The 25,036-nt window shown below is 41.5% G+C and overlaps 1 protein-coding gene across 1 annotated transcript in view; it reads right to left on the bottom strand.

Moving 5' to 3' along the window:
* LOC147114120 (gamma-aminobutyric acid receptor subunit alpha-1-like) overlaps positions 1-25,036 on the bottom strand; it is a 61,910-nt gene that overhangs the window by 23,307 nt on the left and 13,567 nt on the right. Inside the window, exon 6 of the mRNA XM_085995736.1 lies at positions 14,781-14,863. Coding sequence (XP_085851862.1) covers positions 14,781-14,863 — 83 coding nt within the window. The remainder of the gene's footprint in view (positions 1-14,780; positions 14,864-25,036) is intronic.

Here is a 25,036-nt window from a genome sequence, read left to right as displayed (position 1 = left end):
GGAAGGGGAAAACAAACTGAAAATTGCAACAGAGGAGGGAGAAAAAGGTAAACAAGTAACATGTTATGGGCTCTTTCCTGTATATGAAATGCAAATAGAGAACTGACACGGAGAAGAAGACACGACATGAAAGTGATTTTTAAAAATCAGTTTAATCAAGGAACCATATAAAACTTTGCAGATATACAAAAATATTTCTGATATTTCAAAACACAGTCTTGGGAAAAAGATATTTGGGCGGAGTGTAAAACGGTCTGCCAATTTGCTATCACCATTTTGTGCCACTGCCCAAGGGCAATTTCACCCCCATACACAAATTTGTAGTTAACCATAACATCTTAGTCAAAAAACATAAGATTGTAAAAATAGATATTTACACTGAACTCAATAGGTAGTTTCTTCAAAAATTTTACAAAATTATTAAATAAACAATTAACAATTAAAGATTGCAGTAAAGTTTAACTTTATTTTGTTCTAAAATTAGATACCTCTTTTCTATTTACAGAATTTATGAAGGCATGGCTGCTAAACCAAGGGAAGACCTATGACTAAAAGAATGACCACAGGGCAACAAACTCAACTGGTAGTCATTTAGTCACGTAAAATAATTGATGTAGGTACATTTGCTACAGAGGATGCTGGAACCACAACCTCCATAGTTTGGGTTTTAGATGACAAGCCTGGATTAATTAAGGGAAGCCAGCATGAATTTGTTAAAAGCAAACCATGTTTAACCAACTTGATTGAATTTTTTGATGATGTAACCGTGAGGGTTGATGAGGGCAATGCGGTTGATGTGGTGTACATGGACTTCCAAAAGGCATTTGATAAAGTGCCATATAATAGGCTTGCCAGCAAAGTTGAAGCCCATGGAATAAAAGGGACAGTGGGAGCATGGGTACGAAATTGGCTAATTGAAAGGAAAGAGAGAGTAGTGGTGAACGGTTGTTTTTTGGACTGGAGGAAGGAATACAGTGGTGTTCCCCAGGGGTCAGTACTAGGACCACTGCTTTTCTTGATATATATTAATGATTTGGACTTAGGTGTACAGAGCACGATTTCAAAATTTGCAGATGACACAAAACTTGGAAGTATAGTGAACAGTGAGGAGGATAGGGATAGACTTCAAGAGGACGTAGACAGGCTGGTGGAATGGGTGGACATGTGGCAGATGAAGTTTAATGCAGTAAAGTGGGACGTGATAAATTTTGGTAGGAAGAACAAGGAGAGGCAATATAAACTAAGGTGTACAATTCTAAAGTGGGTGCAGAAACAGAGAGACCTGGGAGTATGTGTGCACAAATCGTTGAAGGTGGCAGGACAGGTTGAGAAAGCCATTAAAAAAGCATACGGGATCCTAGGCTTTATAAATAGAGGCATAGAGTACAAAAGCAAGGAAGTTATGTTGAACCTATATAAAACATTGGTTCGGCCTCAACTGAAGTATTGTGTCCAATTCTGGGCACCACACTTTAGGAAGGATGTGAAGGCCTTAGAGAGGGAGCAGAAAAGATTTACAAGAATGGTTCCAGGGATGAGGGACTTCAGTTACGTGGATAGACTGGAGAAGCTGGGGTTGTTATCCTTGGAGCAGAGAAGATTGAGAGATTTGATAGAGGTGTTCAAAATCATGAGGTGTCTAGACAGAGTAGATAGAGAGAAACTGTTCCCATTGGCAGAAGGGTCGTGAACCAGAGGACACAGATTTAAGGTGACTGGCAGGAGGTCCAAAGGCGAAATGAGGAAAAACTTTTTTACGCAGCGAGTGGTTAGGATCTGGAATGCACTGCCTGAAAGTGTGGTGGAGGCCGATTCAATCATGGCTTTCAAAAGGGAATTAGATAAATACCTGAAAGAAAAAAAAAATGCAGGACTACGGAGAAAGGGCGAAGAATTGGGACTAGCTGAAGTGCTCTTGCAGAGAGAACATACAAACATAGAAAGAAACATAGAAAAAATAGGAGCAGGAGTAGGCCATTCGGCTCTTTGAGCCTGCTCCACCATTCAATGCGATCATGGCGGATCCTCTATCTCAATACCATATTCCCACTCTCTCCCCATACCCCTTGATGCCTTTTGTGTCTAGAAATCTATCTAGCTCCTTCTTAAATATATTAAGTGACTTGGCCTCCACAGCCTTCTGTGGTAGAGAATTCCATAGGTTCACCACATTCTGAGTGAAGACATTTCTCCTCATCTCAGTCCTAAATGTCCTACCCCTTATCCTGAGACTGTGATCCCTCGTTCTAGAGCCCCCAGCCAGGTGAAACATCCTCCCTGCATCCAGTCTGTCTAGCCCTGTCAGAATTTTATACGTTTCAATGAGATCTCCTCTCATTCTTCTAAAATCTAGTGAATACAGGCCGAGTCGAGCCAATCTCTCCTCATACGACAGTCCTGCCATCCCAGGAATCAGTCTAGTGAACCTTCGCTGCAATCCCTCTATGGCAAGTATATCCTTTCTTAGGTAAGGAGACCAAAGCTGCACACAGTACTCCAGGTGTAGTCTCACCAAGGCCCTGTATAACTGTAGTAAGACATCCTTGCTCCTGTACTCAAATCCTCTTGCAATTAAGGCCAAGATACCATTTGCCTTCCTAACTGCTTGCTGCACCTGCACGTTTGCTTTCAGTGACTAGTGTACAAGGACACCCAGGTCCCATTGTACATCAGCATTTCCCAAACTATCACCATTTAAATAATACTCTGCCTTTCTGTTTTTCCTACCGAAATGGACAACTTTACATTTATCTACGTTATACTGGAATTTTTTGAGGATGTACCTGGTAGAATAGATAAGGGAGAACCAGTGGATGTGGTGTATTTGGACTTTCAGAAGGCTTTCGATAAGGTCCCGCAAAAGAGATTAGCATGCAAAGTTAAAGCACATGGGATTGGGGGTATGGTACTGACTTGGACAGAGAACTGGTTGGCAGACAGGAAGCAAAGAGTTGGAATAAACGGGTCTTTTTCCGAGTGGCAGGCAGTGACTAGTGGGGTACCGCAGGGATCGGTGCTAGGGCCCCAGTTATTCACAATATATATAATGATCTAGACGAGGGAACTAGATGTAATATCTCCAAGTTTGCAGATGACACAAAGCTGGGTGGGCGTGTGTGCTGTGAGGAGGATGCCAAGAAACTCCAATATGATTTGGACAGGTTGGGTGATTGGGCAGATGCATGGCAGATGCTGTATAATGTGGATAAATGTGAGGTTATCCACTTTGGTGACAAAAACAGGAAGACAGATTATTATCTGAGCGGCAATAGATTGAGAAAAGGGGAAGTGCAATGAGACCTGTGTGTCCTTGTGCACCAGTCGCTGAAGATAAGCATGCAGGTGCAGCAGGCGGTTAAGAAGGGAAATGGTATGTTAGCCTTCATAGCGAGAGGATTCGAGTACAGGAACAAGGATGTCTTGCTGCAGTTGTACAGGGCCTTGGTGAGACCACTTCTTGAGTATTGTGTGCAGTTTTGGTTGCCTTATCTGATGAAGGATGTTCTTGCCATGGAGGGAGTGCAGCAAAGATTCACCAGACTGATACCTGGGATGGCAGGAATGACATATGATGAAAGATTGGGTCGATTGGGATTGTATTCGCTAGTGCTTAGAAGAATGAGAGGGGATCTCATTGAAACTTATAAAATTCGAATAGGACTAGACAGACTAGATGCAGGAAGGATGTTCCCGATGGCGGGGGAGTCCAGAACCAGGGGTCACAGTCTAAGGATAAGGGGTAAGCCATTTAGGACTGAGATGAGGAGGAATTTCTTCACCCAGAGAGTGGTGAACCTGTGGAATTCTCTACCACAGAAGGCCATTAAGGCCAATTCATTAAGAACATAAGAACATAAGAAATAGGAGCAGGAGTAGGCCAATCGGCCCCTCGAGCCTGCTCTGCCATTCAATACAATCATGGCTGATCTGATCCTAACCGCCAATCTACTATCACAGAACCATCTCCTGAATCTAACAGAATTAGACACACGAAATAGTAGCAGGATCAGGCTACACGGCCCCTGGGCCCGCTCCGCTACCCACAGGGCCATGTCCGATCCGAACCTAGACTCATGTCCAAATTCCTGCCCGCTCCCCGTAACCCTTAATTCCCTTTACTTCCAGGAAACTGTCTATTTCTGTTTTAAATTTATGTAATGATGTAACTTCTACAGCTTTTTGGGGCAGCATATTCCATGGACCTACCACCCTGAGTGAAGTAGTTCCTCCTCATCTCAGTTTTGAAAGAGCAGCCCCTTGTTCTAAGACTATGCCCCCTAGTTCTAGTTTCACCCATCATCGGAAACATCCTCCCCGCATCCACCCGATCCAACCCCTTCACAATCTTATATGTTTCAATAAGATCGCCTCTCATTCTTCTGAACTCCAATGAGTAGAGTCCCAATCTACTCAACCTCTCCTCATATGTCCATCCCCTCATCCCCGGGATTAACCGAGTGAACCTTCTTTGTACTGACTCGAGAGCAAGTATGTCTTTTCTTAAGTATGGACACCAAAACTGTATGCAATATTCCAGGTGCGGTCTCACCAATACCTTGTACAACTGAAGCAATACCTCCCTATTTTTATATTCTATCCCCCTAGCAATGAAAGCCAACATTCCATTGGCCTTCTTAATCACTTGCTGCACCTGCATACTAACCTTTTGAGTTTTGTGCACCAGGACCCCCAGATCCCTTTGTACTTCAGTACTTTCCAGTTTCTTGCCATTAAGATAATAACTTGCTCTACGATTTTTCCTGCCAAAGTGCATAACCTCACATTTTTCAGTATTGTATTCCATCTGCCAAATCTCTGCCCACTTAATTAGCCTGTCTATGTCCCCTTGCAGGCTTTTTATGTCCTCCTCACTCACTACCTTCCCTCCCATCTTAGTATCATCTGCAAACTTTGATATGTTACACTCGGTCCCCTCCTCCAAATCGTTAATATAGATTGTAAAGAGTTGGGGACCCAGCACTGACCCCTGCGGAACACCACTAGTTACTGATTGCCAGTCTGAGAATGAACCATTTATCCCAACTCTCTGCCTTCTGTTAGATAGCCAATCCTCTATCCATGCCAGAATATTACCCCCAATCCCATGATTTTTTATCTTAAGCAATAATCTTTTGTGTGGCACCTTGTCAAATGCCTTTTGAAAGTCTAAATATACTACGTCCACTGGTTCCCCTTTATCCACCCTATATGTTACTTCCTCAAAGAACTCCAGCAAATTTGTCAAACATGACTTCCCCTTCATAAAACCATGCTGACTTTGTCCTATTAAATTATGATTATCCAAATGTCCTGTTACTGTCTCCTTAATAATGGACTCCAAAATTTTACCTACCACAGATGTTAGGTTAACAGGTCTATAGTTTCCAGCCTTCTGTCTACTGCCCTTTTTAAATAAGGGTGTTAAATTAGCAGTTTTCCAGTCTGCCGGGACCTTTGCTGAGTCCAGGGAGTTTTGGAAAATTATTACCAATGCATCCACAATCCCTACCGCCACTTCCCTCAAGACCCTAGGATGTAAGCCATCAGGTCAAGGTGATTTATCCGCCTTGAGTCCCATTATTTTACCGAGTACCACTTCCTCAGTGATTTTGATCGTGTTTAGCTCCTCCCCCCCTATAGCCCCCTGTTTGTCCAGTGTTGGGATATTCTTAGTGTGCTCTACTGTAAAGACTGATACAAAATATTCATTCAGTGTTTTTGCCATCTCCATATTTCCCACCATTAATTTCCTGGTCTCATCCTCTAACGGACCAACATTTACTTTAGCCACCCTTTTTCTTTTAATATAACTATAAAAACTCTTACTATCTGTTTTTATATTTTTTGCTAATTTACTTTCATAATCTATCTTCCCTTTCTTAATCAATCTTTTTGTTATTTTTTGCTGTCTTTTAAAGTTTTCCCAATCCTCTATCCTCCCACTAGATTTGGCTACCTTATATGCCCTTGTTTTTAGTCGAATACTATCCTTAATTTCTTTACTTAGCCACGGATGGCTGTCTTTTCTTTTACACCCTTTTCTTCTCAGTGGAATATATATTTTTTGGAAGTTGTAAAATAACTCCTTAAATGTACACCACTGATCATGTATCGTCTTACCCTTTATTCTATTCTCCCAATCCACTCTACTCAATTCCGCTCTCATACCTTCATAGTCTCCTTTATTCAAGCTTAGCATGCTTGTTTGAGATCCAACCTTCTCACCCTCTAATTGAATATGGAATTCAACCATGTTATGGTCACTCATTCCAAGGGGATCCTTTACTAGGACATTTTTAATTAATCCTGTCTCGTTACACAGGACCAGATCTAAGGTTGCTTGCCCCCTGGTCGGTTCAGTTACATACTGCTCAAGAAACCCATCCCTAATACACTCAATGAACTCATCCTCAAGGCAGCCCTGCCCAATTTGATTTGTCCAATTAATATGATGGTTAAAATCCCCCATAATTATAGATGTTCCCTTATTACAAGCCTCAACTATTTCCTGATTGATACTCCGTCCAACAGAGTTGCAACTGTTCGGAGGCTTATAGACTACGCCCACTAGTGTTTTTTTCCCCTTATTATTCCTTACCTCCCCCCAAACTGTTTCATTATTCTGATCTTTTGACCCAATATCATTTCTTTGTATTACAGTGATTCCTTCCATTATTAACATAGCCACCCCACCTCCCCTTCCTTCCTGTTTGTCCTTCCTCATCATTAAATAACCTGGTATGTTTAATTCCGAGGCATTGTCACCCTGCAGCCATGTTTCTGTAATGACCACAAGATCATACCCATATGTAGTTATTTGTGCCATTAACTCGTCTATTTTGTTACGAATGCTACGTGCATTCAGATAGAGAACTTTCAAATATATTTTGTGACACTTAGTTCCTGCTTTTGCCCTTTTTATTACTTTACCTTTTATTCCATACCTTCTGCCCCTTCCTGACATGCTCTGGATTTTAATTTCCCCACTGCTACCTAAGTCTATGACCTTCTCTGTTGTCATTTTTATTATTTGCTCTCTAGGAACCTCCCCCCCACTAGTTAGTTTAAAGCCCTCTCTACAGCCCTAGTTATATGATCCGCCAGGACTCTAGTCCCAGCACTGGCCAAGTGAAGCCCATCCCAATGGAACAGCTCCCTCCTGCCCCATTACTGGTGCCAGTGTCCCAGGAAGCAAAACCCATTTCTCCCACACCAGTCTTTGAGCCACGCATTTAACTCTCTAATTTTATTTGTCCTAGCCAAATTCGCTCGTGGCTCATTACCCTTGAGGTTCTGTTTTTTAATTTGACCCCTAGCTGCTCATACTCCTTTAACAGAACCGGCTTCCTAGTCCTATCTACGTTGTTTGTACCAACATGGACCACGACACATGGATCCACCCCCTCCCACTGCAAGTTTCTTTCCAGCCCAGAGGAGATGTCCTTAACCCTGGCACCGGGTCGGCAACACAGCCTTTCGGACTCTCGCTCTCGGCTGTAGAGAACTCTATCTATCCCCCTAATAATACTATCCCCTACCACTACAACATTTCTATTTACTCCCCCCTCTTGAATGGCCCCCCATTCCATGGTGTTGTGGCCAGGTTGCTCATCCTCCCTGCAGTCCCTGCTCCTGTCCCCACAGGGAGTAAGAACCTCGAACCTGTTGGACAAGAGCAAGGGCTGCGACTCCTCCAGCTCTACCTCCTGGATCCCCGTACCTGCCGCACTCGTAGTCACACTGTCCTGTCCCTGACCATGGGCTACATCTGAATTAATTAACTTCATAGGTGTGACCACCTCCTGATACACAGAGTCCAGGTACTTCTCCCCCTCCCTGATGTGTCGCAGTGTCTGAAGCTCAGACTCCAGCTCATCAACACGGAGCTGGAGTTCCTGTAGCAGCAGACACTTGTCACAGACATAATCACCGTGAGCCTCAATGGGGTTCACTGGCTCCCACATCTCGCAACAGTAACACATCACCTGCTCCATTCTATGTAATTAATTAAATTTTTTATAGTTAGTTATGGACTCCCTCTGCCCGATTTTAAATGCTAGTATCCCCTTTAATTAATTGGATTTAAATTAAATCAATCCCTCTAGTTACACCAGTTAAATGGTTTACCAACGGTCACTCTGCACCAGAAAGGCCTTATTAACTACAACCCACAGAGTTAAAGTTTGAAAAGAGCACCTAACACCCCACTTACCCTAACTCACACTTACCCAAACTCACAGCGCTCTTTGATGACTCACACTCAGTGCTTGCTCGCACTAGGACTGGTCTTTTTATACTGTTTGTTTGTTTACAGCCAAATGAGTCACCCCTGCTGATTGGTTAGAAAACTGGTTTCCACTGCCTGCTGTGCCAATTTACTCCTACTGCAGTGTAACCTTGTTTTACTCTTCTTAAACCAACAGAATCCCAAATATTTAACTTTCCCCCTTTACTTAAACTGCTTAAGTAATCTTATCAAGAATGATTTAAAGAGAAATAACAATTAAAGAACTCTCACACTTATCCAAACTCACAGCACTCTTTGATGACTCGCACTAAATATATTCAAGAAGGAGTTAGATATATTTCTTAAGGCTAAAGGGATCAAGGGATATGGGGAGAAAGCAGGGACAGGGTACTGAATTTGGATGATCAGCCATGATCTCATTAAATGGCGGAACAGGCTCGAGGGGCTGAATGGCCTACTTCTGCTCCTATCTTCTATGTTTCTATGTTTCTATACTGCATCTGCCATGTATTTGCCCACTCATTCAACTTGTCTAAATCGCCTTGATGCCTCTTTGCATCCTCCTCACAACTCACAATCCCACCTAGTTTCATGTCATCAGCAAACTTGGAAATATTACATTTGGTTCCCTCCTCCAAATCATTGATATATATCATGAATAGCTGGGGACCAAGCACTGATCCCTACAGTACCCCACTAGTCACTGCCTGCCACCCCGAAAAAGACCCATTTATTCCTACTCTCAGTTTCCTGTCTTTTAACCAATTTTCAATCCATGCCAGTATATTATCCCCAATCCCATGTGCTTTAATTTTGCACACTAACCTCTTATGTGGGACTTTATCAAAGGCCTTCTGAAAATCCAAATACACCACATCCACTGGTTCTCCCTTATCTATTCTACCAGTTAAATCCTCAAAAAACTCCAGTAGGTTTGTCAAACACGATTTCCCTTTCATAAATCTATGTTGACTTTGTCTAATCCCGTTGATATTTTTTAAGTGCCCTGTTATCACATTCCTCATAATAGACTCTAGCATTTTCCCTACTACTGATGTTAGGCTAACTGGTCTGTAGTTCCCTGTTTTCTCTCTCCCTCCTTTTTTAAATAGTGGGGTTACAATTGCCACCTTCCAATCTGCAGGAACTTTTTTATAATTTATAGAATTTTGGAAGATGACAACCAATGCATCCATTATTTCCATGGCTACCTCTTTTAGTACTCTGGGATGCAGATTATTAGGCCCTGGGGATTTATTGGCTTTCAGTCCCATTAATTTCTCCAGCACTATTTTTTTACTAATGCTAATTTCCTTTAATTCCTCCACTAGACCCTTAGTTCCCTAGCATTTCTGGGAAGTTATTTATGTCCTCTTCCATGAAGACAGAACCAAAGTATTTGTTTAATTGCTCCACCATTTCCTTGTTTCCCATTATAAATTCTCCCGTTTCTGACTGTAATGGACCTACATTTCTCTTTACTAATCTTTTTCTTTTTACATACTTGTAGAAGCTTTTACAGTCTGCTTTTATGTTCCTTGCAAGTTTACTCTCATACTCTATTTTTCCCCTGTTGGTCAATCTCTTGGTCCTTTTTGCTGAATTCTAAACTGTTCCCAATCCTCAGGCTTGCTACTTTTTCTGCCAACTTTATATGACTCCTCTTTGGATCTAAACTATCCTTAATTTCTTTTGTTAGCCAAGGTTGGGCCACTTTTGCTTTTGTGTTTTTGCACCAGAAAGGAATGTATAACTGTTGCAATTCATTCATTAGTTCCTTAAATGTTAGCCATTGCCTATCCACCGTCATGCCTTTTAATGAAGCTCCCCAATCTATCATAGCCAACTCACTCCTCATACCTTCGTAGTTTCCTTTGTTTAGATTTAGGACTCTAGTTTCGGATTGGACTTCTTCACTTTCCATCTTAATGAAGAATTCTATCATGTTATGGTCACGCTTCCCTAAAGGATCCCGCACAACAAGATTATTAATTAACCCCTTCTCATTGCACAATACCCAATCTAGGATAACCTGTTCCCTAGTTGCCTCCTCAACGTACTGGTCAAAAAAACCATCTTGTACACACTCCAGGAATTCATCCTTCACAGTATTATTGCTAATTTGTTTTGGCCAGTCTATATGTCGATTAAATTCACCCATGATTACTGTAGTACCCTTATTACATGCATCTCTAATTTCCTGTTTGATGCCATCCCCTACATTACCACTACTGTTTGGAGGCCTATAGGCAACTCCCACCAATGTTTTCTGCCCCTTGGTGCTTCTTAGCTCCACCCAGACTGATTCCACATCTTGATTTTCTGAGCCAATATTCTTTCTCACTATTGCTCTGATTTCATCCTTTACTAACAATGCCACCTCACTTCCTTTTCCCTTTTGCCTGTCCTTCCTAAATATCAAATATCCTTGGATATTCAGCTCCCAGCCTTGGTCATCCTGCAGCCATGTCTCCATAATTGCAATTATATCGTACCCGTTTATATCTATTTGTGTTGTTAATTTCTCTACCTTATTACGAATGTGCATTCAGATACAGTGCCTTTAGATTTGTCTTTTTAACATTTTTAGACATCTTAACATTTTTTTGTACTATGGCCCTATTTTTCTTATTACCATTTTTTCTTACCCGAACCCTATTTGTTAGTGCATTCCTTTATTTGTACGCTCTGTCCCTTCCTGATACAATCTGGTTATCCTTACCCCAATCACTTTCCTGCACTGCTTTCTTGTCTTTTCTCTTTAGCATTCTAGAGTTCTCTCCACCGGGACCCTCCCCCCCACCTTATTTAGTTTAAAGCCCTATCTACCTCCCTAGTTATTCAATTCGCTAGAACTCTGGTCCCAGCATGGTTCAGGTGCAGCCCATCCCAATGGAACAGCTCTCTCTTTCCCCAGTACTGGTGCCAGTGCCCCACGAATCGAAACCCACTTCTCCCACACCAAACCTTGAGCCACGCATTCATCTCCCTGATCCTATTGACCCTATGTCAATTTGCTCGTGGCTCCGGTAATAATCCAGAGATTATGACCTTTGTGGCTCTGCTTTTTAATTTAGTCCCTAGCTGCTCAGACTCTCTCAGCAGAACCTCTTTCTTTGTCCTACCTATGTCGTTGGTACCTACGTGGACCACGACAACTGGATCCTCCCCCTCCCACTTCTTCTCCAGCCCGGAGGAGATAGAAACATAGAAACATAGAAGATAGGAGCAGGAGTAGGCCATTCGGCCCCTCGAGCCTGCTCCGCCATCCAATGAGATCATGGCTGATCATCCAAATTTAGGACCCTGTCTCTGCCTTCTCCCCATTTCCCTTGATCCCTTTAGCCTTAAGAAATATATCTAACTCCTTCTTGAATATATTTAATGAATTGGCCTTAATGGCCTTCTGTGGTAGAGAATTCCACAGGTTCACCACTCTGTGGGTGAAGAAATTCCTCCTCATCTCAGTCCTAAATGGCTTACCCCTTATCCTTAGACTGTGACCCCTGGTTCTGGACATCCCAGCCATCGGGAACATCCTTCCTGCATTTAGTCTGTCTAGTCCTGTTAGAATTTTATAAGTTTCAATGAGATCCCCTCTCATTCTTCTAAACTCCAGCGAGTATAAGCCCAATCGACCCAATCGCTCCTCATATGTGATTCCTGCCATCCCAGGTATCAGTCTGGTGAATCTTCGCTGCAGTCCCTCCATGGCAAGAACATCCTTCCTCAGATAAGGCGACCAAAACTGCACACAATACTCAGGATGTGGTCTCACCAAGGCCCTGTACAACTGCAGCAAGACATCCTTGTTCCTGTACTTGAACCCTCTCTGTACGAAGGCCAACATACCATTTGCCTTCTTAACTGCCTGCTGCACCTGCATGCTTACCTTCAGTGACTGGTGCACAAGGACACCCAGGTCTCGTTGCACTTCCCCTTCTCCCAATCTATTGCCGTTCAGATAATAATCTGCCTTCCTGTTTTTGCCACCAAAGTGGATAACCTCGCATTTATCCACATTATACTGCATCTGCCATGCATCTGCCCAATCACCCAACCTGTTCTTTACCCTGGCACCGGGTAGGCAACATAGCCTTCGGGACTCACGCTCCTGGCTGCAGAGAACAGTGTCTATCCCCCTAACTATACTGTCGCCTACTACAACCACCTTCCTTTTTACTCCCTCCCCCCCCCCCACTTGAACGGCTTCCTGTACCATAGTACCGTGGTCAGTTTGCTCGTCCTCCCCGCAGTCCCTGCACTTGTCCACAAGGGTTGCAAGAACCTCGAATCTATTGAACAAGTGCAGGGACTGAGGCTCCTGCAATACTACCTCCTGGATCCCCGTACCTGCCTCACTCGCAGTCACACACTCCTGTCCCTGACCACGTGTCAATTCTAAAGTATTTAATCTAAGGGGTGTGGCTGCCTCCTGGAGCAAAAGATCCAGGTAACTTTCTCCCTCCGTGATGTCTCGCAATGTCTGCAGCTTGGACTCCAGCTCCTCAACTCGGAGCCGAAGTACCTCGAGCCGCAGACACTTACCACAGATGTAGTCACCCTGGACAAAAATGTCCACATGCTCCCACATATTGCAGCAGCAACACATCTCCTGTTCTCCCATTATTTTATTTATTTAATTTATTAATTTAGTGTTAATCAAATTATTTACCTCGCTTAGTTTATTAAATTAATTAAATTAAGTTTAGTTTTTAAAATTTAGTTATATGTTATATGTTAACTTAAAACTTAGCCCACAGTCACTACCAATCACTTACCTGCCTTACCTGTGATGTCACACTGCCATTTTCTCTTGTGCACGGGCTTGACGAGCCGAATGACCTCCTACTCTGCTGTAACATTTCCATGATTTTATGATGCAAGGGAGCATTAAATTGCGAAATCTAGATTCAAGAAGATTGTTCGTTTCTGACCAGTGTAGTGTGTGGATCAACCATAGAGCCAACTTGCTGCACGAACTGTGCCTAACAAAATTATGAAATTTAAGGCAATAACATGAAATTGTAGAATCCTGATATTGCCACATGGAACAGTGCCTAGCCATTTTAAATAGCCTAATGACACAAATGAATGCCCTTCCAGTGTACTCTTGGTTTGTGTGTATTGAAGAACCAGCACTTAACAACTGTGGCTAATATTTTCCCTATCCTTGCAATAATCCTCCCATCAATTGACATCAGAGTGTAAGACGTGAACCGCAGATTCCTTTTCATCTCGGACTCTGGTAAGTCTCCTCCCACCAGACATTTCATCGTCCTCCTCATTACCTTTGTTCTCTTCATCGAAGATGGAATTGGATTTTTGGTATGACTCTGAAGAACTGGATGTGAAAGAATGAACAGTGGAGACATGAAGGAATCTTTTGAGCCATTAATTTTAGACTATATATGAACTGCATGTTGATTGTTCCATAACAATGAGCCAATATAATTAAATTATTAACTTCATAGGAATTAAACAAGTCTTGAAGAAATATTATTGCTGATTATTGATGACTTTATGAAAATTGCATTGATAGTATTATTTCTTACTGATAAGCAATTTTAAAAATTATGCAATACTTACCAGATTTAGAAGATTCTGAAGATGTGCTGGATTCCTTAGTTAGAAGATTGAAGCATATAGCTGCCATTTTTAGGGGTATGAGGCTGCATTTGCCTCTGCTGAACATGTTCTGTGCTACTTTTACATTTATAAACATGTCTTGAGTCATTAATATGTTCCCTGTTGTCTTTTCCATTACTCAACGCTTTAGAAACTCGGTTAACATTCTCACCAATAAAGACTCGGACCTTTCAATGGCCCTCTGTTGTGGACAATGCAGGTTTTAGTGCCACAACTAACACGTTTGAATTTGATGCATTATTTTTCCAAACTGTTCTAATCCATGTTTCTTGTATGAATTCTCTTTATTATCATTTTCTGCTCTCTGTTACCAACAGCACAATCAGTTTTGTTAATTTGCACTGGTCGATGGCTGACTTTTACCTGATAGAATGAAAAATTTAAATAATTATGATCTGATGTCCTAATTTATCACTAGGTAATATGCAATGAATTAGCGATAAAACAGCATGCATTCACTGCTGGAAAACTGCCTAAAATATTTTAAGCATAACATTACAAATATCTGTCCCATTAAAAACAATTGAATTAAACATCAAAACATGGAATGTTAGTGTTCATTATAATTATTTGCTACTTTCCTTGAAAAGAAGTCATAATAATGGATTGCTTCTATAAAAAATGTCTTGATGGTGACCCTGCCACCTTTAAAAAGGTCACTGATGGGAGGACTTTCTTGAACAATGGTCTGAATAGTACACCTACTATTTAAAAGGCAACAATGGTGATATTTCTCCTTTAAAGCACACAGTGCTGGCTTTAAGCTTTGAATGGGCCATTTGAATACCATCTACTCTAACATCCATTCTGCTGAGAAATTGCACTACACCCATAATAACACCCACAACAAGCAACAGAAATTATTAAACGTTTCTCTACTTACAACTGCCAAATTTTAGAGGACATGCATGAGCATCCATTGGGAAATCTTCTAAATGCATAGGACACTCAGCACGGACAGTCAATCTACAAAAAACAAATATATGATGTAAATACCTAGTCAGAACCTTGAAGTGATACAAAAGATTTTAATGTGCATTAAACAAAGGATAGTTAAGTATCAATGAAATGACAAAATATATTCTGAAGGAAAAGTGCAGGCAGCATAATAATAATGTTCATGCTACAGGGAAAAAATAAAGGGGTGTATACTACATTGTATATATTATGAATAGAAACAAGATTAAGTGCCTTGGCTATATTAATTTGAGTTATAATACTCACTTTAAGAATGAAATAATTTGTAATTCATATTTCCAGTACATTTTCAATCAAAACTGAATTTAGTTAAGTATTTTTGTGGTTCTGTTGCCCCAAAAAATCAGGTGAAGCTGTTTGGTCATATTGTTTTACTACTGTGATGTCATATCAATGGAAATATATTGGGCCATAATTTGCTGTAGCAGGGCATCTAATGGTGTCCGCCGTTACTTAGACTTGCCCTTGCACATTTAGGTTTTTATATTTTTTGAGTGCCATGTTGCTTAAAGTTCGAGCGAGAGACCTAAGTGAACAGGGCAACCAATGGGGTATCTCCTTGACCAATCAGATTGAAGGATTGTGAAATTAACAATGCAATGACTGAGAACGAAGTGTAAATTAGAGTGGGTGGATTAAATGTCAAATCAAATACAGAAGTAGTAATAATGGGAGGGAATGAAAAGGAATGAAAGATTGGATTAAGAGAAAGAGAAAAAAGAGACAGAAAGGAAAAGTTAATCAAAAATTTTACATTTTTAAAATCTCCAACAACAATTAAAATCTGAAGGAATGAGAGTCCACACTTATAATAGTTAATTTGCAGTGCCAGAGAGGTTGACTGCCAGTAATTAATACTTATCACGTTGTTAAAAAGGTACTTAGATTGAAATGGACAAGACTTAACTTTCTTGGGCAAGTTTAGTTCATATCTACTGCACAAATACAGCAACTTCATGCCACTCAATGCATTGCAATAGTGAGCTAAACAGCAAGATGCTGCTTTCACGAAGCTAACAGCAGAGCAACGCAACTCGGATGGCAATCTTTGGATATTTGAACTTAACCGCGCATCCACCGCTCGCCTAGAGCTGCTGTACCACTTACGAGTGCCATTAGCCTCACCAATATTTTGACAGAAAATTATAGCCCATTATTTTTACTGATACATCTCAATATGAATTATATCATTTAGGACTACATGGGTATAAATTGCTGTGTGCACTAGAAATGAAAAAATTGTGCATATATACTATAAATACAGAGCTAATTTATATTACATGTATTAAAAATAGCTAAGCTATTGTACCTTGCATGTATTACTTTGTATATATCATCTGGTATATATATTAATTTGCATATGTTTAATTCTTCCTACTGGTGATAATTTTTGAATACAGAAATGAATATAAAATCACCTTATGCTGGGCTTTGAATGTGAATTATTCCTGATTGGTGGGTTTAGGTTGTATTACAGTATTATCCTACATATATTTGTGTTTTCATATAGAATAAAATATATAAATACAAAAGAAAATTCAATGATATGAACACATAAAGGATCAGTAGCCAACATTGAAGACCAAAGAATCACACATTTTTGAACTTGGCCGGTGAACAGCAATTAGCAAAACTAAGTGCATTATGATTCATCATTAAGACAGATCATAAAGATAGAATAGTAACACTTAAACATATACTTATTAATAAAAAGATACAATTATAAATGAACAACTGACAGCTCATATCAGGAAATGCAGTTGAATCAACAGTGCCTCGCTGAATGCACAAGGAAGGAGATTGACCATCACACAATGAGTTTTATTCACAGGAATGCACTGACTGGTTGGTAAAAGTCAGCTGACATTTGGTAAAAATGAGTTTGGTCTCCTTTTTTAAATGCATAGCATAATATCTTATGGCACTATATCTACCTCAGCTGTCTTTCACTTGCTTTTCAATATAGGATTTGAGGGTGAATCAGGTTATTTCCAATTCAGCAAGACGCATTTTCCTGCTGAGAATATAAAATCTCTATGGCCACGATTTCGCCTACCGAGGTGGGCCCAGTTCAGCCGAGGTAGGTGGCGGGTTGCAACCCGCTCCCGGCTCCATCCCGCTCAGTGAAAAGAATTTTCTGTTGCTTGGGTTGCAAACACTGACAAGCACTGCACAAAGGTGTACAGTTGCACCCAGGCTCTCCCGTGACTCCCTCCATATGCTTATAGAGGGAGTCACAGCACGCAGAGGGGTTTTCTTCCCTTCCAATGGGCGGAAGAGACCTCCCTAGGACACCAACGCAGCCTGGTTGCTCACTGCACAGGAGGGCACAAGCAGGGATGTCGTCAGGAGGACCTAGCTGCAGTGGCGCAAACCTTTCAATGATCTCAGTAGGTCACAAAATGTCACTGCAACGCCACATTCACCCTCATCCTTGTCCAATCATACCAACTAACTCACACAAGGATAGGCACTTGGGTCTTTTAGCCAATGTTCATGTAAAGTTTCTGTTGATGTGTTACCAAACATTGAAATCTTTATTGTCAACACTTTGCCTTCTTGGAATAATTTGTTTGCACCTTTGGAAGTGCCTTAGTGAGTTGTAGTGAATGGTGAGACATCATGGTACCCCCTGCAAAGGCGATGAGCATGAAAGGAATGGCTTGGGCATCGTAGGGATGCTTTATGGTACTGGTGTGGGGTGGTGCCAACCTGAAGCATCATGTGGCAGCCAGGGTGTACAGTGTCAAGTGAAGTAAATCTGGCCATGGTGAGGCCATCCCTGGCCTTCCAGGCAGCAATATGGTCAGGTGCTGATGCCCTGTGTCCTGTGCAGCATCAGGTGATTGCGGAGCAGTTTGGTGTTGTTGTTGGTGATGCTGATGTGCCTAGTGATGCTGGTGTTGGGGCTGATCGTGGTGGGATTCTGAGGACCAAGCTGAGATAGTTTCAAGGGCACCAATACTGTTGGAATAGGTGGCAGCTGAAGTTGAGATGACAGAAGTGATCTGTCAATGGTGCGAGAGCTTGCTCCAAGGAGGTGACAGTGGATAGAGAGTTTACTCCAAACACTTCCAACCTGCATAAAGCAGAAGTGTATTCCAAATCCTGAAGGCTCCAGCTTCAAAGATTGGAAAGTGAACAGCTATGAAATGGCAGCTTTTATACCACTTTTGCAGCTGTCAACTATTCAGAGGATTGGAGAGTCATTGAAAACCTGACCTACTTACTTGACATGATCCCCGAGTGCTGGGAACCTCATGAAAAAGCTGGAAAAATGGTAAGTGCATGGTAAAATGCTGTTTAAATACCTTTTAACAAGCTCTTAACGATGTCAATTGGCTCCCCCACCACTTGGTGTTGGCTCTATAAAGCGCAGACAGACCCGACACTTGGGAAACTGACATGGAGGTGGGTTGACAGCAGGCTCCTGACCCGCTGTCAATCATTTCCATTTTGACAGCTGACCCACCTCCAAACACGCCCTCTCAGTGCCGGTAAAATTCCAGCCTGCATGTCTCCACCAGATGCAGGGTCAGAATGTGGATACCAAGAATACACAGTTCAATGTGAATAGCAACAATCCTCTTTATACCTGTTTAGCACTCCATCACAGAATTTACAGATCTCGGGACAGTCCCAAAATACATGCAGGAGTATCTTGTGCCAATTAATACTAAGTACGTAGGACTAAAATGTAGTTGTATATTTTATTTTAATTGTTAGGTGTAAAGTCAAAACTTATGAAGCGGCTAAAATTGCATTTTTTTTAGTCAGTCACAGATCAATAGACGCTGGACTTTTGTCTCTGATGTTTTTCCAGGCACTTTTGTCCAGGTCTCAAGGTCTTTCTCGCAGTATGCTGCATTTTAAGTGGCAATGACTCCTATGTGCATTAATTCTAAGAGTATATTATATGCTGTCGTAGGACTGCAGTAATGAATAATGTACAAATTACAAAACATCTCAAGGCACTTCAAAAGAGGGGAAGCAAACAACACTGAACAGGAGCTAGGGATGAGGGCCAAAGACATGGTTGGAAAGCTAGCTTTTGAGGAGGATTTTTAAGGTGAGGCAAAATGTAACAAGATATAGAGGATTTTAGGAGAAAATTCTATAGGTCAGGGGCATAATCACTTAAGGCTCTGCCTCCAATGCTGAGAAGAGCTAGAGAATGCACAATTAGGACAGTTTCCCAATAGCAGAGAGTGCAAGATAGGATGCAAGGCTGGAAAAGGGTTTGCAGAAGAATGGTGAGGTTAGGCCACAACAACATTTATAAAGGAGGATGTGGATTTTGAAATCAATACATTGGGCAGTAGCAAGCCAATGGAGATAAGATAGCCTTAGTAAAGGATAGGATGGAAATGATGAAGTATTGGATGAGTTGGAGGATGGCTCCTATGTGACACATTTGCCAGTTCCAGCTTCAATGACATGCAGTTTGGTTTAGAAGTAGACTTCAAGTATAGTTGTGTTTAAATAAAATCTAGTTTTATTCAGATTTTTGCTGTGTCTAGCTGTGGAATCATACTGGAAACAAACACTTCATATCAATAATCATTCTTTCTATTTCTTTTTTTAAGATTAGGGCATCTTCATAGTTCCATTTTTGGACTAATCATAAACTTGTACAGGAAGCATCTTTTGATGACCATTTTCTCCATCTAATAATTTGTCTGTCACCAATGCAAGAAATGTTTGCAACAGTAAGTTCCTGGCAACAATTACAAAAGTAAACAAATTGTTTAACCTTCTCTTAAAACCTCTTCTTTTCTAGAACTATCACCAGCAGTCATCTGCTCAGATACAGGTAAACACTAGTCATATAAGGGGACAGATTTTCTATTTCCAGACAGCAGTAATTCAGCTGAATTCCTCTTTAACGTGCTTGTGGCAGTGTTCCAGAAACTTAAGTCAGAATTGTGCCAGGCAGGAACCTCTGTGCTGACCCTAGCGGACTTTTTGGGGACAGGAGATGGTTCCTTCGTTACTTTTGGAATTGCATGAGGCCATATCAGGGTCAGAAGGATGTTCCATCATAACCATTGGAATGGCAAGCTGGACTTCCAGTCCCATAAAAAAAATGATTTGAGCTGTCGCTGTGAGAAGACTGTCTAATAATTAACTGTCAGAAACAATGGGGTCTTCTCTTCAGGAGTCTAGGCTATGTCCCTGGCCTGGATCCCAAGCTGGATCCCACATCTGCCATTCAACATCCTGGTACTCCTACTTCGCCAGGCATGCCGGAGGTTGGGACTGTGGGAACTCCCAAATTAAAGAGCTCCTGACCCCAGGCCCACCACTCCTGCAACAATAGCCTTGTTTAGGGCAGGTGGCGGTCCCTCCCCCTTAAGGCAAAATGGCAACTCTGGGGACTTCGATGTTTTCAGGTCCCAAACTAATTTGCTGCCCTTCTGCTGCACACCAACCAGTATTAGGACAGGAATGTGCCACTGTGAATTTTTTGTCTTCTTGTTTTCACCACAGGAATAAGATATTGCTTGTTGTTACTTCCCTTTTCCCACTATTGCATTACTTACATTTCTATATCAATGTATCTTGAAGTAGAATGTGTTAGTTGCAAATTATTATAAGGTAGACTCTGTAAATCATCTAAACCAAGATATGTTTCTCGCAGAGCTGGATTAAGAATTCTCCGGACACTCAGCAGCAAGAACATTGAGAGCCCCTTCACACCCTGCACCCGCCCCCCTGAGGAAATCTACATGATATAAGGGGTTAATTTCAAGTGCTTGCTGGGTAAAAGTTTTCAGACTTGACACTGGGCAAGTGTCGATGTGTAACTAGAGCTATTGCACGTACTCGAACTACAGCCAAGAACAGATGCCTGCCCACCTAATGAGAATGTAGAAGTGGAATAATGAGTTTCTTTGATGTACCAATGACCTGATAACTTGTGACCGAAAGCAAAGCTTGCCTCCCTTATATATGATTAAAGAGGACCTCCGGTTACACGATTCATGCCCTGTTATAGATTAACGGTTGACTTATGTGTCCAGGATCCTTCTGTCAATATGTTATTTCTACCTGATGATTAATCTAAAATGTATCCTGATAGAGGAACAAAGGGATTTCAATCAAACTTGTTTGTTACACTGTATAAATATAGAACGTTTACACTGTATCATTGGAATAGTAGCCTCACCCCTTGAGTGGAGGTGCTGATTCCCCTTGCAAGAGAAGTAAAATAAAAGGCCTGTCCGTCTGACGAATCCAAGTGTGTATTGAGTCATTACCCAGAGCTAAGAAGTAAGGCACTTCTACAATTTGGAGGTCCCACCGAGATGGCTTGCTGTACCAATTGGTGAGTTAACAGACGCCGAGTACGTTGCTCGGTTGGGAAAATCCCATCGGCCGAAGGTGGTGTTTTGCCACATTTTTGGGACTTTCCCTGCCAGAAGCATAGCTGCGCATAGTCTGTTTATTCCATTGGACAGTACTGCCATCGGGTAATTGACTCACAAGGTTCGGAGGTTAAACTGCCGTTGTGACTGCTTCCCTTTCAGAAACGGAACAGAGGACCAGCCATGAGGCGCTGACGCCCCGCGAACAGGATCGTGCAGAAAAGGACTGTATAAAGGTACCAGAGAGAGAAGGTTAAGTCAGGAATTTGATTAACTAAGGAGCTAGCGATTTATTGGAAATTGAACTAGCAAGGTTCCAGCTTGCTGAGAGAGAAGGTTAAGTCAGGAATTTGATTAACTAAGGAGCTAGCGATTTACTGGAAATTGAACTAGCAAGGTTCCAGCTTGAAGTTAGCTGGGACAAATTGAAGGCCCTTTTTGCTAAAGATTTGGCTAAAGGGAGTAGGGTAGAAGGAGAGAAGAGCTTGAAGTTAGCTGGGACAAATTGAAGGCCCTTTTTGCTAAAGATTTGGCTAAAGGGAATATGGTAAAAGGAGAGAAGAGTGGGCGATTGTCTGAAACACAGTGTCAATGTTTAATGTTTATGAGAGTGAGTATTTAACTACTTGTTATTATCAATCAACTTTGCAACTTTGTCCAGTAAGGCTGCATAGGTTGGGGATTTAGTAACACTTTGGTTATTGTTTAACAAGTGTATTGCTTATTGTTTATTGTTATATGTATTAATGTTTAGTCATGTCTGATCTGTAGAGGCGTCCCACGCAGATCATAGAGTGTTACGGAATTGTTGTATGTTTTAACTAAAATATTTAAGCTGAAAAAAAAACTGCAGAAAGGGTTGGAAAAGACCCAAGCCAGGGAAGTGAGTCCCGCGGCGGATTGTATGGTTGAGAAAATAGTGATGTCTTTTACATGATCCACTAAGCTATTGTGGATTCAGTATTTTCCCCAGTTAGAAATACCTTCCACGAGGGTTGAGAACCCTCGAGTTTTATACGTATGTATAGTTTATTAATCTGATCTGTAGGGGCGTACAACGCAGATCATGGATTGTCACGGGAGTTTAGATTGTTTTAAGTGAACCATTTAAGCTGCTAAAATGGGTGCTAGCACCAGTAAGCCACCCGAGAAAGGCATGCCAGCAGCCTTTATGTTAAAGAACTGGTCAATCATCCATTGATCACCTACCAAATTGGTCCAAATGGACTGTAAATAAGACTAGACCCTTTCCCTCAGATGGTTCATTTAACATAGAAAGAATTACTTGCCTCAAGGAATGTTTAACGGACAAGAGAGAAATAGAGAACAGCCAGATAAAAAGACTGCCTCTATGTTTGTTGAGTCAGAAAAAAAAAAAATTAATTAATTACCCCGAAGAAACACCTTTCTCCTCTATTATGGTAGGATAACAAGGTAACTATAGAAGGATGAATAGAGGGGAATATAGAGGAAGACGTGGTAGAGTAAGAGGGTATGGACGATCTGGTAATTGTTACAATTGCGGACAACCCGGACATTGGGCAAACCAATGCCCTGCGAAAAATCGTCAGAACAAAACCTCCAATAATGGACCTCCGTTAGAGAATAAAGGTCCTAATTTCACTGTCCATAACCCTTTTTCGGACCAGTCAGGAGGTTACCCTACAAATGGACAGGAATTTAGGAGAAATAGAGATCAGAATTACTGACTGACACCAGCAGCCCCAGACCACCAAATGCCCGTTGTTTCTTTAAATTCACGCAGCGAACCTGAAATTAAAATGCAAATAGCTGGGAGACCTATGTCATTTTAGTAGATACAGGAGCAACCTTTTCGGTGTTAGGGAAAGGATATTCTGAAGGAATGCCTATTAATGGGAAAAAGACCCCGATAGCTGGATTGGCTGGAATACTACAACACTTGAATCAATCGACTCCCCTCACAGTAAAAGTAGAAGAATTTGAGGAAGAACACTCCTTTCTGTTATCAGGAGATGTCTCTATGAATTTATGTGGAAGAGGCTTGCTGTGCAAAATGAATGCTACAATCATTTGCTCCCCATCAGGAGTAACGATAGAAATCCAAGTAGATAAGGCATATGCATACCCAGTAACAGAAGTAAAACACCCTGTTCATTACGCATGGGAAATTGCCGACCCAAGTTTGAGTCCCAAACTTGTCAGTCTGTTAGGAGCGTGGGGATTCGTTACAAGCTCCATAAAACAACACCAGGAATCCCTGAAACTAGGGAAATGGCATTCAAAATTGCACTGCACGGCCTGCTATGACAAAACAGGACAAGATTATCAGCCGTTTTTAAATTTAAAATACCTCCTAACTATTAGACTGCGCAGCCCTATAAAGTTACAATTAATCCAGCTGCACCATTACCCAAAAGGTCACAGTATCCATTGTCAGAGAAAGCAGAAAAAGGAATTGAGCCAGTGATGGAATCATTGTTAAAACAGGGAGTTAACGCCGGATAGAATAAAGGTCGTTTGCAACACATCGTTGCCAAAAACTAAAAGAGAAATGAAGCATTTTCTAGGAATGACTGGCTATTGTAGACAATGGATATTGAACTATTTAGAAATAACCAGACCACTATTGGACATGAGCATGACAAATTTGGAAAATTCGCGGTTACCTGACTTCCTCGGGAACCCAGATTAAAAATGCACAAGAAGTGCAAAATCTTTTACTAGCTATTCAGAGACGTAAACAGATTGCAATTATTAAGTGCCAAGCGCACACGGGGCATTTGGACAAGGTTGCGCTTGGAAACGCTGCTGCAGATAGCGCTGCTAAGTCAGTAGCTATATCAAGTACTGAACGACAAGTTTCAGCCTTCCCTGTTAGGGAAAAGCCAGAGATACCGCAGCCCCCGTCCTTAGATGATGTGCTGACCCATCAAGATAGGGCCAGTTCTGATGAAGTAAAGGAATGGGTTGTTAATCATTGTTTTAAAAACACTGACGGCTTATGGGTTCATCATGACGGCCGCATGGTGGCACCCAAATCATTACTATCACCAATTGCCCGATGTGTTCATAAATTCACCCATGCGGGCAAAGGGGGGGGATGGCGGACTATATCCTTAAGACTTGGTATGCACCAGGAATCTCAAAATTGGTAAAACAAATTTGTGAAAATTGTATTATCTGCCAGACCATGAATGCAGGAAAAAAAAATAAAGAAGGTACAGCCCGCATCCCATCCAAACCCCATGGGTCCTTTTGTACACTTGCAAATGGATTTTATTGAACTACCTGTGTGCATGAGCTTTAAATATGTATTAGTTATTGTTGATATGTTTTCAAGATGGATTGAAGCGTTTCCTTGTAGAAAGAGTGACGCCACCACTGTTGCTAAATGTTTATTGAAGGACATTGTACCTCGCTTTGGGATACCAGCAAAACTGTCAAGTGACAATGGGTCCCATTTTATGGGAACAGTGATTAAGGAACTATGCAAAGCCTTACAGATTAACCAGCACCTCCATTGCAGTTATCATCCACAGTCGGCTGGACTAGTGGAAAGATATAACGGGATGCTGAAAAACAAGCTTGCAAAACTGTGTAAAGAAACTGGACTTAAATGGGTTGATTTGCTACCCATAGCTTTAATGACAATGTGGTCTGCTACCAACAGAACTACAGGATTGTCGCCTCACGAGATCGTCATGGGAAGACCACAAAGATTGCGTTTTTCGGCACCTTTAACAGCTAAACAAATGGACATCCATAAAATGGAGGAAGATATGTTGAGTTATTGCATTGCACTAACCAAATG

The sequence above is a fragment of the Somniosus microcephalus genome, chromosome 8, assembly GCF_052327205.1.
Source record: "Somniosus microcephalus isolate GS21.2 chromosome 8, FLI_Smic_1.0, whole genome shotgun sequence".
NCBI classification, from domain to species: Eukaryota; Metazoa; Chordata; class Chondrichthyes; order Squaliformes; family Somniosidae; genus Somniosus; species Somniosus microcephalus.
The sequence above is the reverse complement of the archived record's forward strand: the minus strand, read 5'-3'. Positions and strand labels throughout refer to the sequence as shown.